We start from the raw sequence: 17,548 nt of genomic DNA, 5'->3' as shown, positions 1-17,548 counted from the left end.
TTTTTTTTTTATTAAATGAAAAAAACAACAGGAATATTAAATGTTTGTTGTATTAAAACAAAATTGCTTTTTAAACTAATATCTATGTTACAAATAATAGATAAATAATGAATAAAAAAATATAATGAAATAAACAAATGTAAATAAAACTCACAAATGATGACGTCATTCAATTTAATTAAACTGACCAAAACGCGAGAGGCCAAATGGTAAATGGTAAATGGGTTGTAAGTGTATAGCGCTTTTCTACCCCTTTTTAAGGAGCCCAAAGCGCTTTGACAGTATTTCCACATTCGCCCATTCACACACTGACGGCCAAGGAGTAAAAAAACTAATTCTACTCGTTTGGATTAACATTATCATCTAAGCATGTACATTATGACAATATTAACGAATAATATATATCTTTAAACATGACGACGTAGAAACAGGACACGGACAAAAGTCTCGGGACAGCTGACCTGTGCATCGGCTCCTGTGGTCCAGGTAGTGTCGGGCTGGACACTGGGACACACACGTCCCATGATGCAATGCGCTGCCGGGCAGACAGCTGGTGCAGTTTGGGTTGTCATGGAAACAGGAGGCACACGACGAGTGACACGCTGCCAACATGAGAAAAAGTACGCCTTTGATGCAAATGTTTTTCTTTTTTACTAAACATAGAAGCAATTAACTCTGGCTTAGAGTCCTGGTAGCTAGTCATCGCCCCAAGACACAAACAACTTTCATGCCAAGGTCTTTCATACTCTACTACACCTTGGGGTCACTTCAACAGCTGCCTGAATGCAGGAAAACACTTGTTGGATCATTCTGCTAACTAACCAACCAACCAACTAGTCAATTGTCTATAAAACATCAGGACTAGATTGCAATCCCATAATTGTGTTAACTAACACAATAATTAACTCAGTAAAACATGCAAAGTATAGGGTTTGCAGTTTTTGGATCTATGCTAACATTGTTAACTACCTAACTAACTAAATAAGAATTCAATAAAGGTCAATCAACATTGATGACTAGAAAAGTGAGTGAATAACCAATTAAACTAACTCAAGATTTTGTACCATGGTCTAAATATAACCACTGACCTCGTACAAATATGTTAGAATGTCATGCAACATTCCACAAACTAACTAACTAGAAAATGTAACTAAGGAAAGAACCAATCGATTGACTGACTGACCAACCGACAAACTGACCAATCCGCCAACCAACTTACGGCAGTCAAAACAGAACACCTGACCTTGTGAAAGTAAGACATTTTTTGGCATCATTCTGCTAACCAACAAACCAAAAATCCAACCAACCAACCAACTAACCAACCGACCACAATGCCGATCAACCATTCAACTGACCTACCAACCGAGTGACTAACCAACCGATCGACCAACAAACCAACCATTTGACTGACCAACCAACCGACAAACAGACCAACTAACCAACCGACCAGCCAACCAAGCAACTGACCAACAAACCAACCAACCAATTCACCGACCAAGCAACTTTCTATAGTAAAAACATAACATCTGACCTTGTTTAATAAAACTAACTAACTAAGTAACTGCCGTGTTTAACTGATAACTTCCTACCTACCGAACTCGCTGACTAACATAACTCCTGACCTTGTGTAGTAGGGTCTACTGTAAATAACTAACAATTTAATAACGGTCAATCAACATTGATAACTAGAAAAGTGACTGAATAACCAATTAAACTAACTCAAGATTTTACCACGGTCTAAATATAACCACTGACCTCAGAGGAATATGTTAGAAGATTTCATGCAACATTCTACAAACTAACAAACTAGCAAATTGACTAAGTAAACAACCAATCGATTGACTGACTGACCAATCCGCCAACAAACTTACGGCAGTCAAAACAGAACACCTGACCTTGTGAAAGTAAGACATTTCTTGGCATCATTCTGCTAACCAACAAACCAAAAATCCAACCAACTAACAAACCGATCAACCAACCAACCAACCATTCAACTGACCTACCAACCAACTGACTAACCAACCTAACGACCAACAAACCAACAGACCAACCACATGACTGACCAACCAACTGACAGACCAACTAACCAACCAATTGACTAGCCAACCAAGCAACTGACCAACAAACCAACCAACCGACTGACCAACCAACCGACAGCCTGACCAACCAATTGACAGACCAAGCAACTTTCTATAGTAAAAACATAACACCTGAGCTTGTTTAATAAAACTAACTAGCTAACTAACTACAACCAATCGATTGACTGACTGACCAATCCGCCAACAAACTTACGGCAGTCAAAACAGAACACCTGACCTTGTGAAAGTAAGACATTTCTTGGCATCATTCTGCTAACCAACAAACCAAAAATCCAACCAACTAACAAACCGATCAACCAACCAACCAACCATTCAACTGACCTACCAACCAACTGACTAACCAACCTAACGACCAACAAACCAACAGACCAACCACATGACTGACTAACCAACTGACAGACCAAGTAACCAACCAATTGACTAGCCAACCAAGCAACTGACCAACAAACCAACCAACCGACTGACCAACCAACCGACAGCCTGACCAACCAATTGACCGACCAAGCAACTTTCTATAGTAAAAACATAACACCTGAGCTTGTTTAATAAAACTAACTAGCTAACTAACTGCAGTGTTTTACTGATACCTTCCTACCTACCAAACTCAATGACTAACATAACTCCTGACCTTTTGTAGTAGGGTCTACTGTAACTAACTAACTAACTAACTAACTAACTAACTAACTAACTAACTAACTAACTAACTAACTAACTAACTAACTAACTAACCATGCCTGAAATAACTGAGGACAACTAGTTCTGTGTAGATAGATAGATAGATAGATAGATAGATAGATAGATAGATAGATAGATAGATAGATAGATAGATAGATAGATAGATAGATAGATAGATAGATAGATAGATAGATAGATAGATGGATAGAATTTTATTGATTCCTTCAGGAAAATTAAAATTCCAGCAGCAGTGTACAGAATTGAGATTGAATTAAAAAAGTGAAAAAGTAAATAATGGGGGTATAAATGGAAACAAAATAGAGAAATATTACAATAAGAATAAAAATAAAAAGCAACAATGAAAATAAAAATATAACAGTAAAATAAGAACATAACAAGAGAAACTAGGCAGTAGTGACAATTGGTTGGTCAGCCTCTCGGTTGGCTGGTTTGTTGGTCAGTTGCTTGGTTGGCTAGTCGGTTGGTTGGTTAGTTGGTTGGTCTGTTTGTCTGTCGGTTGGTCAGTCATATGGTTGGTCTGTTGGTCGATAGTCATGTTTAGTATTACCGTAACAAAGACTCACCCTGCAGTCATGCTCGGTATGTGTTAACTAGTAGCATCAAAGTCTGCTAGCACGCTAGGTGGGTGTTAACTAGTAGCACCAAAGTCTGCTAGCACGCTAGGTTGGTGTTAACTAGTAGCACCAAAGTCTGCTAGCACGCTAGGTGGGTGTTAACTAGTAGCACAAAAGTCTGTTAGCATGCTAGGTGGGTGTTAACTAGTAGCACCAAAGTCTGCTAGCATGCTCAGTGGGTGTTAACTAGTAGCACTGAAGTCTGCTAGCACGCTAAGTGGGTGTTAACTAGTAGCATCAAAGTCTGCTAGCATGCTAGGTGGGTGTTAACTAGTAGCACCAAAGTCTGCTAACATGCTAGGTGGGTGTTAACTAGTAGCACCAAAGTCTACTAGCATGCTAGGTGGGTGTTAACTAGTAGCACCAAAGTCTGCTAGCATGCTAGGTGGGTGCTAGCTAGTAGCACCAGAGTCCGCTAGCATGCTAGGTGGGTGTTAACTAGTAGCACCAAAGTCTGCTAGCATGCTAGGTGGGTGTTAAATAGTAGCACCAGTCTTCTAGCATGCTAGGTGGGTGTTAATTAGTAGCACCAAAGTCTGTCTGCATGCTAGGTGTGTGTTAACTAGTAGCGCCAAATTCTACTCGCATGCTAGGTGGGTGTTACTTAGTAGCACCAAAGTCTGCTAGCATGCTAGGTGGGTGTTAACTTGTAGCACTAAAGTCTACTAGCATGCTAGGTGGGTGTTAACTAATAGCGCCAAATTCTACTAGCATGCTAGGTGGGTGTTAACCAGTAGCACCAAAGTCTGCTAGCATGCTAGGTAAGTGTTAACTAGTAGCACCAAAGTCTGCTGGCATGCTAGGTGGGTGTTAACGAGTAGGACCAAATTCTACTAGCATGCTATGTGGGCGTTAACTAGTAGCACCAAAGTCTGCTAGCCTGCTAAGTGGGTTTTAACTAGTAGCACCAAAGTCTGCCATCATTGATCTCAAAAGTTGGCTGGTGAAGGAAAACTAGTGAGAAGTGATGGACTTGATTTGGTCTTTGAAGTTAAAAGTCTTTGTTCAAAGGGATCAGTAATGTGGACCTTGTGCTAACTCAAAGCGATCAAAACTGGGGACGTTGTGCTAACTCGTTGCAACGTTTGTTCTGGCAAAATCAGAGCAGAACAAAAGTTGGAGTTTGGTGACAGACAAAAAAAGGTGTGAGCCCCATGAGGTCCACATTACAAACATGAATATTCATTACTAGTCACTAATTACTCTCTTCTGCTACTCTTTCTTCCCAAGTGCTGCTCACTACTCATTTCTGCCCCACAAACTATAATACCAGGCTGATCATACGTCCTCTTGTTTCCGGGCGTTTTTTTTTAAATGCGTCAAATGTCCGGCATTTTGAATTAGGGTTGCGTGTATTTGTTGGCTGAGTTCTTAACGTTTACTTTCAGAGCGTGCATATCACAACATACAAGAGGCTGTCATGGCCACACACCACCCCCCTTTACCAGGCTACCGCGCATGCTCGTCCCTCCTGTTGCATGCTGGGTAGTGTAGTCTTTTTATTCCCTGGCTCATAGCATCACACTAGCTGTAAATATTGTAACAGCTGGCTACGGGGTATTAGCCAATGGCTTTGATTGGGGGGCGGGACTTCCGGGGAAGTTAAGGAAGTAATGCTAATGACAGGAAGTGTTGGTTCGAGTTTTGTCGGGAAAAGGAAATAGACTTCTTGGTAAACACTAAGGTGAGTGTAGACCCCGGAGATTTAAGCGTTAAATATAAAATGTATGTATGCTCTGGCACACCATTATTATCATTTCATGACCCAAGCAAAACACTTTTTACACTATTATACTGAAATAAATACACATACAACTTATTAAATAAAAACATAGGAAAAACTACCGGCAGCGGTAAAGTTTAGATCCATGAAGGAAAGAAGAAAGTGAATGAATTTTTATAAGTGAATACATTTATATAAGTATACACATTTGTTTTCTTTTTTTATTATTATTTTTAATGAATTAAGTAACGTTTATGACAACCTTTTTCCAAAACACGATATAGAATGTGAGATAAAACAGGATAATGAATACGTTTATCATTTGTTTTCAAAACGCTTACAAAAAAGTGTGACCCCAAAAATTTATTGTGGGATCCCATTTTTATGACTTGATGGGGTCCCTGGGACCCCAGTTTAAAAATCCTTAGCGCCAACACAGCCGTCAACAGAGGACAAAAAATGCTTTATTTAAATAAATATATTATTTATAAAGCAAGGTTGAGTATCATTGGCAAATTTTCACCTTGGCGTGCTGCCCGCCTTGGCACGCATAAATGTGTCCTCTTTTAGGGATTTCAGAATATGGTCAAACTATATAATACTTCACACTGTGATACTTTACACTGTAATACTTGACACTGTAATACTTCAGTGTAATACCTCAGTGTAATAATTTATTCTGTAGTAGTTGAAGTTAAGGTTAGCGAGCAGAAAGTGACTCACGGAGACAGACGCCATCCTGAGCGTAGAAGTTGTCGCCGCAGTGCAGGACACAGCGGCCATCTTGGAGCATGGCGGCGGGGTGTGCACAGGACAAACATTCCTGCTCGCTGGGCCCGCCGCACTCGGAGCACGGCTCAGAACAAGCTGGTGGAACACGCAATGATTAGGATTTATTGGATCTTTGTAAATGTTTCAAGATAATATTATTCCGCATTTAAACTTTAAAATACTTGAATTTTTTTTTTTTTTTACATCAAGTAGAACTTTAGCATAAACACAACATGCATTCTTGCTAGCGTCATGCCGCACACTTACACACACATTATTTTATTTTACCTAAGCTTGCTACCACAAATCTTTACTTAGTTCAAAAAAGTATATTTAAGATTTTTGTACTTACAAAAATAAAAAAGCTCATGTAGCACGTTAACATGCTAATGCTACCATGTTAACAGTTAGCTGTGTCAACTACCAAGTTATATGATCTACAAGTTAACGGTTGCCAAGTAAACCAAAAAAGTAAGCTAACAGCTAGCTTATGTCAATTACCAAGTTGTATGACCTAAAGTGAACGGCTGCTGCCAATAAAACTAAAAATGTTAGCATGCTAACATGCCAACAGTTCAACTATCAAGTTATATGACCCAGAAGTGAAGGGCTGCTGTCACGCCAAATTTCTTCCCTCTACAAAAACCTTCCCCCCCATTTACTTCCGGGGTCATGATTAATACAGATGTTTTGTTAACGCTATATTATAAAAATATAACGCTATATTATAAAAATACAGACGTTTTGTTAACGCTATTATATAAAAAAAAATTTAAAAATGAAAAAAACAATTTACAAACACAAGCTATGGGATGACGTAAGAGGAAACGTGAGGAAACGTGACCCCGGAAGTAAATGTGTCATCCCATAGCTTGTGTTTGTAAATTGTTTTCTTAATTTTAATTTTTATAATGTAGCGTTAACAAAACATCTGTATTTTTATAATATAGCATTATATTTTTATAATATAGCGTTAACAAAACGTCTGTATTAATCATGAACCCGGAAGTAAATGGGGGGGAAGGTTTTTGTAGGGGGGAAGAAATTTGGCGTGACACTGCCAAGAAACTAAAAAAACGTTAGCATGCTCATATAGCACGTGAACATGTAAACACTGCCATGCTAAAAGTTAGCTTGAAACAAGCATCAAGTTGTATGACCCAGAAGTGAACAGTTGCCATACAAACAAAAAAAAGTTAGCGTGCTCATGTAACATGCTAATGGTAACAGTTAGCACACACACACACATATATGTACATACATACACATGCATAATTATATATATATATATATATATATATATATATATATATAATATATATACACATGCATTTATATATATATATTTATATATATATATATATCACATATACACATATGATATATACATATATGTATACACAAGTACATATACATTTATACACACATACATATGTATACATACACAAATATATATACATATATATATGTATATATATACATATATATACCCACACATACATATAGATACACACATTTCCATACATACATATATACATACACATACATATACAATTACACACACACACACACACACACACACACACACACACACACACACACACACACACACACACACACACACACACACACACACACAGGACAGCACTAACAAGGAACAGAGAGTATTTTATTTTTAAAATAAAGCAGATGTTTTATTGTGTCTGCACATAACTTCCTGTCCCAAACAAGCTGATTTATGCTCCAGCAGTTGTCCAAGAAAAGAGTTACGGATTAGGGATGCTTTTATTTTGTAGGGTAGTGCGTGGGTGGAAACACAATTGCATTGACAGGTTTAATGTCAGAGCAACAGGAAGTTATTTTTTTTCTTTTAACTTTTGATGAAGTTTTACAGTCCTGACAAATGAGCTAAGATGATCAAAAATCTAAAACAAAGTATTCCAGAGGTAGGAAGAGGAAGCAAATCATGTACACACAATTATTTGTTGTGTAAATGAACTCTTTGACAGAGGGTGTGTCTCCATGGCAACCACCTCTTCAGTATTTATGATGTCATAAAGTGAGGCCAGAAGAAGACCACCATGGAGGTCCTGGGTGGTCTGGTCCTCTGCCAACATCTCCTGATTGTTCTTCACAACCTTCATTACCACCTTCCAACCTCCTGACATTCCTCTCACACACATTACAATAAACGCTTCTTCTTGGGCTTTTTGCCTGGCCAAGACAGCAGAGAAGTGCACCACAGGGGGCGCTGTGGAGCAACCACAACCCTTAGCTCAGGGCTAACAGCTAGCATGCTGGTCAGATGGCGTCAACTAACAGAAAATGTGAGCAAAGTGAGACAAAAAAAGCTAGCATGCTAATAATAGCATGCCTAGAGTTAGCATTATATGACCTTGAGGTATATACCTGCTGAATTAGCTGAAAAAAGCTAGCTTGCTAATTTTACCACGCTAAAATACTAACGGTAGCATGCGTAAAGTACCAAAACACATTAGTCTGCAATGTGTACCTGAAAAATGTGTTAAAAATGATAGCATGCTAATGTTAACATGCTAAAATAATAACGTAGCATGCATAAAGTACCAAAATATATTAGTCTGCAATGTGTACATGGATAATGTGTTAAAAATGCTACCATGCTAATGTTAGCACGCTAAAATACTAATGGTAGGATTCACTCTCCCACGGCGTGGCGCAGTGGAAGAGTGGCTGTGCGCAACCCGAGGGTCCCTGGTTCAATCCACACCTAGTACCAACCTCGTCATGTCCGTTGTGTCCTGAGCAAGACACTTCACCCTTGCTCCTGATGGGTGCTGGTTAGCGCCTTGCATGGCAGCTCCCTCCATCAGCGTGTGAATGTGTGTGTGAATGGGTAAATGTGGAAGTAGTGTCAAAGCCCTTTGAGTACCTTGAAGGTAGAAAAGCGCTATACAAGTACAACCCATTTATTTATTTAAAGTACCAAAATATATTACTTTGCGATTTTTACCTGAAAAATGTGTAAAAAAATATGCTAGCATGCTAATGTTAGCACGCTAAAATACTAACGGTAGCATGCGTTAAGTACCATAAAATTAGTCTGCGATGTATACCTGAAAAATGTGTTAAAAATGCTCGCATACTGCATGCTAAAATTCAAGCGGTAGCATGCGTAAAGCACCAAAATATATTAGTCTGCAATTTTTACCTCAAAAATGTGTAAAAAATTGTTAGCATGCTAATGCTAGCAAGCTAAAATACTATCGGTAGCATGCGTAAAGTACCAAAATATATTAGTCTGCGATATATAATTTTAAAAAATTGTTAAAAATTCTAGCACGCTAATAATAGCAACAAAAAATACTAACTGTAGCATGTGTAAAGTACCAAAATATATTAGTCCACAATTTTTACCTGAAAAGTTTGTTAAAAATGCTCGCATGCTAATGTTAGCAGGCTAAGATACTAACGTAGCATGCGTAAAGTACCAAAATATATTAGTCTACAATGTATACCCCAAAAATGTGTTTAAAATTTTACTATGCCAATACTAGCAACCAAAAATACTAATGGTAGCATGCGTAAAGTACCAACATATATTAGTCTATGATGTATACCTGAAAAATGTGTTAAAAATGCTCGCATGCTGCATGGTAAAATACTAACGGTAGGATGCGTAAAGTACCAAAATATATTAGTCTGCGATTTTTACCTGGAAAATGTGTAAAAAATGCTAGCATGCTAATGTTAGCAGGCTAAAATACTAACGTAGCAAGCGTAAAGTACCAAAATATATTAGTCTACGATGTATACCTGAAAAATGTGTTAAAAATTGTAGCACGCTAATGTTAGCAACCAAAAATACTAACAGTAGCATGTGTAAAGTACCATAATATTAGTCTGCGATGTGTACCTGAAAAATGTGTTAAAAATGCTAGCATGCTAATGTTAACATGCTAAAATAATAACGTAGCATGCATAATGTACCAAAATGTACGATGTAAACCTGAAAAATTTCATCCAATCAGAAGTTTGGTGACATTTTAGTATCTCTGCTAGTGTTGATTTATTTCACAACATGGAAATGATCTTTAAAATCACTTTCTTCGTTTCACTGTTCACTTCATTTTATTTCCCTCTTTACTTACTGAATTTCACTTCGAACTTTCTTTATTTCACTTTCTATTTCACCTCATTTTTTTGGGGAATCCTCAATTTCATTTTTCACTTTCTATATTTCACTTTTTGTTTCACTCAACCTCATTTTATTTCAATGTTCAATTTTTTTCAATTTAATTTTTAACTTTCTTTATTTCACTTCATTTTATTTCATTTTTTTTACTTTCTCAATGTTATTCTTTGTTTCACTTTTAACTTTATTTTACTTCACTTTTTTCTTTTCTAAATTTCATTTTTTCACCTCATCCATTTCACTTTTTTATTTTCTGTTCACTTAATTACTTTCTCAGTTTCACTTTAAATGTTCTTTTTTTTCCCCACTTTCTTTACATCACTTTTCACTTTTATAATGTGTACTTCCCACCCTGGACTTGATGTATTTCCCACATCAATCACGTGGTTGACGATCACGTCTTCTTGGCAAACAAAAGGTGTGCTGATCAAGCGTCAGACAATAAGAATAAAACGTATTTCATCAAGGAGAGGAAGACTCGTTGGCAGGAAGTTGTCAGCAAAGAACAAAGAAAATAAAAGCATGGCCAGAAGAAAGATGGCAGACTCACTCTGACATTGCCCATGTGGGTCCTGGTAGTTTCCGGCAGGACAGGAAGTCAAACACTGGCTGCCATCAGCGCTCAGCAGGGGGCGCTGCAGAGCGCAGGAGCGACAGGCGCGCCTGCTGGAGCACACCGAGCAGGAGGGAGGACAAGCTGCAGGGACACAAGCAGCCAGAGGGGCCATGAGGACCAAACATTTCCTCCACTTCAACGCTCGCAGAACACTTCCAATCTTGATAAATCATGAGCCAAATATTTACATTTGCCTTTACTCCTCACACTTATCAAGACATCCATTCTGCTCACTAAGTAGACTCTGCTCGCATGTTTAGTATACCTCATTTGTGTGCTCGCAAGTCGGTTTTAGCGTAAGCAAAGCGTTTTCTTCTTTTGGCAGCGTCCACTTCCTGTCACACTTTGCTCAGCACATGTACATATATTTGTTTTAGCCTGCATCAATATTTGAAACTTAGTAGTTGGAAAAATTCAACTGTTTATTCATCCAATTTTTTCCCACAGCAGCTGAAGCCCTGTTAGCATTGTAACATGTTAGCATCTTAGTATTTTAGCATGTTAAAATTAGCATATTAGCGTACGTTAACTTAACATGTTGAAAAAAAATTACTTTACATGTTGGCATATCAGCATGTACATGTATGCCAATACATTTGCATGTTAGCATATTAGCATGTTAACATATTCACATGTAAGTGTATGTTAATATTATAGCCTATTAGCATGTTGTAGTAGATGAGTAATTCAGCATGTTAGCATCTCTGTATTTTAGCATGTTAAAATTAGCATATCACCCTGTTAACATGTATTTTAACATGTTGGAATATTAGCATATTAGTATGTTAGCAAAAGCATGTTAGCATATTAAGGTGTTAGCTTATTAACAAGTTAATATATTAGCACGCTGGTGTATGTTAGTAATTTAGCATGTACCATTGTAGCATGTTAGCATCTTAATAATTTAGCATGTTAAAGTTAGCATATAATCTCGTTAACATGTATTTTAAAATGTTAGCAATGACATGATAGCATGTTCATATGTTAGGTTATTAGCATGTTAATATATTAGCATGGTAGTGTATGTTAGTAATTTAGCATGTTTGTACTAGAACATGTTATCATCTTAGTATTTTAGCATGTTAAAATTAGCATAATATCCTGTTAACATGTATTTCAATATGTAAGCATGTTAGTATATTAGCATGTTAGCATATGAATATGTTAGCTTATTAGCATGTTAGCATTGTAGCAGCATTTAAGCATGTTTTGTCATCCAACCAGCAGCAATGTTAGAAATGTAGAAGATGACAAAGTGTGGCAGAGTTGAAGTGTTTATTGATGCTATGTTTTGGGCAGCAGAAGTGCAGACACAATATTTCAAGTCTGACGTTTACTTGGAGGGTGAACAAGAAGAAAAAAAAGCAAAGGCAAGAAAAAAAACGAGCCGAAGGTAAAAAGTAAATAAAAAAATAAAAGCAGTGGAAGTGAGACAAAGAAGTGCTGAGTAAGAAATAAAAGTCATGTTTTTGTCCACACAGAAAAATTATATTAATTACTACAACATGATGTATTTTATACTATTGTACTGTCAGGAGTATAACATCAGCATTTTATTTTGAAAATATGATAGCAAATGACCTCATGAATTATTAATACATTTTTATATTTGATTAAACATTTAAATGTACATATCTCATATTTATGTCATTTTAAAATCATGTAATTTTTTATCAGTCAATTAAAGTTGATTTTTAATTGTGTGAGTGATCCAAAACATTCACTCAATTATAATAATAATAATAATAATAATAATAATGTTTTTACACCCAAAATTTATCTATTTATTATTATGCTCCAGATTTTGGCACCAGATTCCTTCCTACCCACGCACGCACACACACACACACACACACACACACACACACACACACACACACACACACACACACACACACACACACACACACACACACACACACACACACACACACACACACACACAACTGAATAACATTTTTATCATGGCAAGGTTAGCATACTAACTTTTTAAATGGATTTTGAAGCCGCACTACTCAGTCATTTACTTGGTACTTGGCACAGGCTAACTGTTAGCATGCTTGCTATTTTTGGTCATTTTTTTTCAGCTGAGCACCTTCAATTCATATAATTTGGTACTTTGCATCTGCTGTTAGCATGCTATAGTTAATATTCTTGCATGCTAACATTTTTAAAGATCTTTTTAACCAAATACCTCTGAGTTATATAACTTGGTACTTGACACATGCTAACTGCTAGTATGTTGACATCATCATGCTATCATGGCAACTTTAGCATACTTACTTTTTAAAATCGATTTTGAAGCAGCACAAATCAGTTATTTGCTTGGTACTTGGCACATGCTAACTTTTAGCATCCTAATTTGTTAAATTGATTTTAAAAGCGCACAACTCAGAGTCACTTACTTGGTACTTGGCACGTGCCAACTGTTAGCATGCTAGCAAATTTAGGTAGTTTTTTTCAGCCAAGCACTTTTGAGTCGTACAACTACGTTGGCATTCACGTATGCTAACATTTTTAACAATTTTTTTTAGCCAAATACCTTTGAGTAATATAACTTGGTACTTGACACATGCCAACTGCTAGCATGTTGAGATGATCATGCTATCATTGCAACGTTAGCATACAAACTTTTTAAATCGATTTTGAAGCCACACTACTCAGTCATTTATTTGGTACTTGGCACATGCTAACCGTTAGCATGCTAGCTATTTTCTGACGTTTTATTTTTAGCTGAACACCTTTGAATCATACAACTTCGTACAACGGAGACACGCCTACCTGCGCATTCCACTCCGTCGGCGAAGAAGCCGTCGGGACAGGCGGACAAGCAGCGGCCCAGATGGAGGACGGCTCCGGGGTCCTTGCAGCTCTGGCAGTGGTCAGGGGAGCCCAGGCAAGACTGGCAGTCTGCGTGACACCGGACTGGAACACAAGAAGACACAAGGTCATGTTCTTGACCTGCAACTTGGACCACAAAGAATTGGCATGTCCAAAGTTTTAAAAGCCAGGGAAGACAGGATCTAGTGGCGAGTGTGAGAAAGTGAAAAGCAAGGTGGCACATCACAAATAAACGCAAAAAGAATTAAAGCTGCAAGCCTCCGGGAACTAGTGGCGAGTGTGAGAAGGTGAAAAGCAATGTGACACATCACAAGTAAATGCAAAAATAATTAAAGCTACGAGCCTCCGGGAACTAGTGGCTAGTGAAAGAAAGTGAAAACCAAGGTGGCCCATCACAAGGAAACGCGAAAAGAATTAAAGCTGCTTGCCTCCGGGAACTAGTGGCTAGTGAAAGAAAGTGAAAAGCAAGGTGGCACATCCCAGGTAAACGCAAAAAGAATTAAAGCTGCGAGCCTCCAGGAAATGGTGGCGAGTGTGAGAAAGTGAAAAGCAAGGTGGCACATCACAAGTAAAAAAAAAAGCAAAAAGAATTTGAGCTTCGAGCCTCCCCATTGCCCTAACCCACCACCAGAAAGGTCAGGAAGATCGGAGCATTGGTAGCGAAGGTATGACATATATATTTTTCCACCACAAAGGGGCAGTCTTGGCGCTGCTGCCATACCACCGCAGCGTCGCAACCAATACTCTGACCCACCATCAAATATGTTTGGAATATCCGAGCATGTGAACGGAAACTATTACTGTTGCTGTTTTTCACCAGATGGTGCCGCAGTTGCGTCCCACCCAACACCCCAAACCACCATCATAAAATGCGGGAAGATCGTATCAAGTGGAAGTAAGTTCTAACAGTTATAGTTTTTAAATACAAGGGAGCGATTCTGGCACCGTAGCGGTGATGCAGTTGCGTACCACCTAAAGCCGCGACCTACCATTAAAACATTTCAGGAAGATGGGAACAATATTACTGACGTTATTACTGTTGTAGTTTTTCACCAGAAGGGGGCGAGATTGGCAGCAAAACAACAAACAAAAAACCAACACACATACTTGTGTGCAGCTGTCAGAAATGGCATAAAACGTTTGGTGGACAAAATGAGACATAAAACGCGTTGTTCTGTGGCAGCGTCGGAGAAAACTGTACATGTAAACAAACTATGATGAGTTAAAAAACTGCCGAAATTAGTAGGACAAAACAGAGCTCGCCAAATACTCTAATATATATATATATATATATATATATATATATATATAAAGCGCTATATAAAATATAATTCTCTCTAATTCTCTCTCTATATAGTGTTGCCAACAAGTGCATGTTTTGTTGCCAACTTTCCAAAAGTGCACCATCAGCAAAAAAAGATTGAATGACATCATTTGCATGCAGAAGAAGAGTTCCCAACATGCATTGCAACTAACCTTGCTGACAGCGGGGGCAGCACCCCCCCTGCTGGATGACGCCCAAGGTGCCCGGTGGGCAGGTGGGGCAGGACCGCAGGTAACAGGTCACATGACCCTCGCCGCACTCACACTCTCGGCAGGGGGTGGGGCTCCAGCGTGTGGCGTCCTGACGCGGAAACACAACATTTCTATTAACCATCTGGCTTGCTATTTAGCTAACTAGATATATAAATACTTATTACACTATTTAGCTAACAAACTACATATAGTTATCCAAGTATTGAGCTAACAAAGTACATATATAAAGCAAGCTTATTATTTAGCTAACTAAAAAATATAGCTACCTTAGTATTTAACCAACTAACTACACATAGCTATTTTAGTTTTAGCTGACTAAATATATAAACTATATATGAAGCTAGCTTACTATTTAGGTAACAAACTACATATAAACAGTTATCCTAGTATTTAGCTAACTAACTAGATATAATTATCCTAGTATATAGCTAACTATATATAAATAGTTATCCAAGTATTTAGCTAACTATATATAAATATATGTACTAGTATTTACCTAACTAACTAGATATAGTTAACTAACTAACTACTTATAGTTATCTTAATATTTAGCTAAATGACTATATATAAATAGCTATCCGAGTATTTAGCTAACTAACTACATATAATTGGTTATCTTAGTATTTAGCTAACTAGAAATAAATAGTTATCCAAGTATTTAGCTAACTATATATAGTTATCTTAGTATTAAGTTAACTAGATATAGTTATCAAGGTATTTAGCTAACTAATTACATATAAATCGATATCTTAGTATTTAGCTAACTATCCTAGTATTTAGTTAACTAATTACATATAAATAGTTATCCAAGTATTTAGCCAACTAACTATATACAAATAGTTATCCTAGTATTTAGCTAACTATATATATAAATAGTTATCCTAGTATATATTTAACTAACTACATATATGTAGTTATATGTCCCAGTATTTAGCTAATTAACTAGATATAGTTATCTTAGTATATAGTTAACTAACTATATATAAATAGTTAACCAAGTATTTAGCTAACTAAGTTCATATAAATTGTTATCCAAATATTTATCTAACTAACTATATATAAATAGTTGTCCAAGTATTTAACTAACTAACTACTTATAGTTATGTAAGTATTTAGCTAACAGGCTATATATAAATAGCTATCCGAGTATTTATCTAACTAACTACAAATAATTTGTTATCTTAGTATTAGGCTAACTAGATATAAATAATTATCCGAGTATTTAGCTATGTATAGTTATCTTAGTATTACGCTAACTAGATATAGTTTTCCAAGTATTTACATAACTAATTACATATAAATCAATATCTTAGTATTTAGATAACTATCCAAGAATTTAGCTAACTAATTATATATAAATAGTTATACAAGTATTTAGCTAACTAACTAAATAACTAACTAACTATATACAAATAGCTATCCTAGTATTCAGCTAACCAACGAGATATAACTAGTTATCCAAGTATTTATCCAAGTAGATATAGTTATCCAAGTATTTAGCTAACTAACTATATTCAAATAGGTATCTTAGTGTTTCGCTAACCAACTAGATTTAAATAGTTTTCTTAGTATTTAGCTAACTAACTAGATAATAATAGTGATTAGTAGTTAGCTATCTAACTAGATATTAATAGTGATTAGTATTTAGCTAACTAACTACATATAAATAGTTATCCTCGTATTTAGCTAACTAACGAGATATAAATAGAGATGATGAAAAGACGACTTTGTTGTGAGTTTTCCCCAGACTGGACTATCTGGGGGACTATCTGAGGGACTATCTGAGGTCTGGTGGGTCCAAAGCAGTGGGACAAAAGCAGAAGCAGAAGCAATTAGCGTGTGCAAAGTGGAGATGAAAAGGAGGCTGCACTTGCCAAGAAGAAGTTTGTGTGAGGCCTGCAGATAAAAACTTGAAAGATAGTTGTTAAATATAGTCCTTAAAGGAGATCCTCCAGGGAGCCAGAAGGGAATCACCAGTGTTTGGTCTTAATGACCAAGTACTTTTTTCCAACTTGCTCTTTTCTCACAAGCATGGAGACTTTGATTCTTTTGTGCAGCAACAAGGCAGAGAAATATTCAAATCTCATATTCAAACACGATGTCGTGTTTACGTGACACAAATATGAAACTATCAACTATTTTGCTTTTCTAAACTTGGAAATACTGTATGCTAAACTTTAGTTAGCATGCATGAAACACCTATTTTTTGTCTCTGAGGTGTTTGTCTGCAAAAGGAGCAAAATAAAGCTAACAGACTAACATGTTGATTTTAGCATGGTAAAGGTTAGCACGAGTGTAAAAAAATGTTTGACTCTGGAGGTGTATACCTGGAAATTAGCAAATATATAGCATGCTAAAGGTTAGCATGCATGACAAACAAATGTTTGACTCTGAGGCGTATGCCAGCAAAATCAGCTAATATCTAGCATGCTAAAGGTTAGCATGCATGACATAACATTTGACTCTGAGGTGTATGCC

General features: G+C 36.9%; 1 protein-coding gene across 1 annotated transcript in view; it reads right to left on the bottom strand.

Annotated features, from left to right (window-relative positions):
• Nucleotides 1-17,548, bottom strand: part of fras1 (Fraser extracellular matrix complex subunit 1) — a 278,952-nt gene that overhangs the window by 175,743 nt on the left and 85,661 nt on the right. The window contains exons 11-15 of the mRNA XM_061904877.1: nt 15,011-15,158; nt 13,475-13,618; nt 10,628-10,774; nt 5,856-5,999; nt 462-602 (exon numbers count right to left, since the gene is read on the bottom strand). Coding sequence (XP_061760861.1) covers nt 462-602; nt 5,856-5,999; nt 10,628-10,774; nt 13,475-13,618; nt 15,011-15,158 — 724 coding nt within the window. The remainder of the gene's footprint in view (nt 1-461; nt 603-5,855; nt 6,000-10,627; nt 10,775-13,474; nt 13,619-15,010; nt 15,159-17,548) is intronic.

This window comes from Nerophis ophidion, linkage group LG01, assembly GCF_033978795.1.
Source record: "Nerophis ophidion isolate RoL-2023_Sa linkage group LG01, RoL_Noph_v1.0, whole genome shotgun sequence".
In the NCBI taxonomy this organism is placed as follows: Eukaryota; Metazoa; Chordata; class Actinopteri; order Syngnathiformes; family Syngnathidae; genus Nerophis; species Nerophis ophidion.
This window is presented reverse-complemented; position numbering and strand designations above follow the sequence as displayed.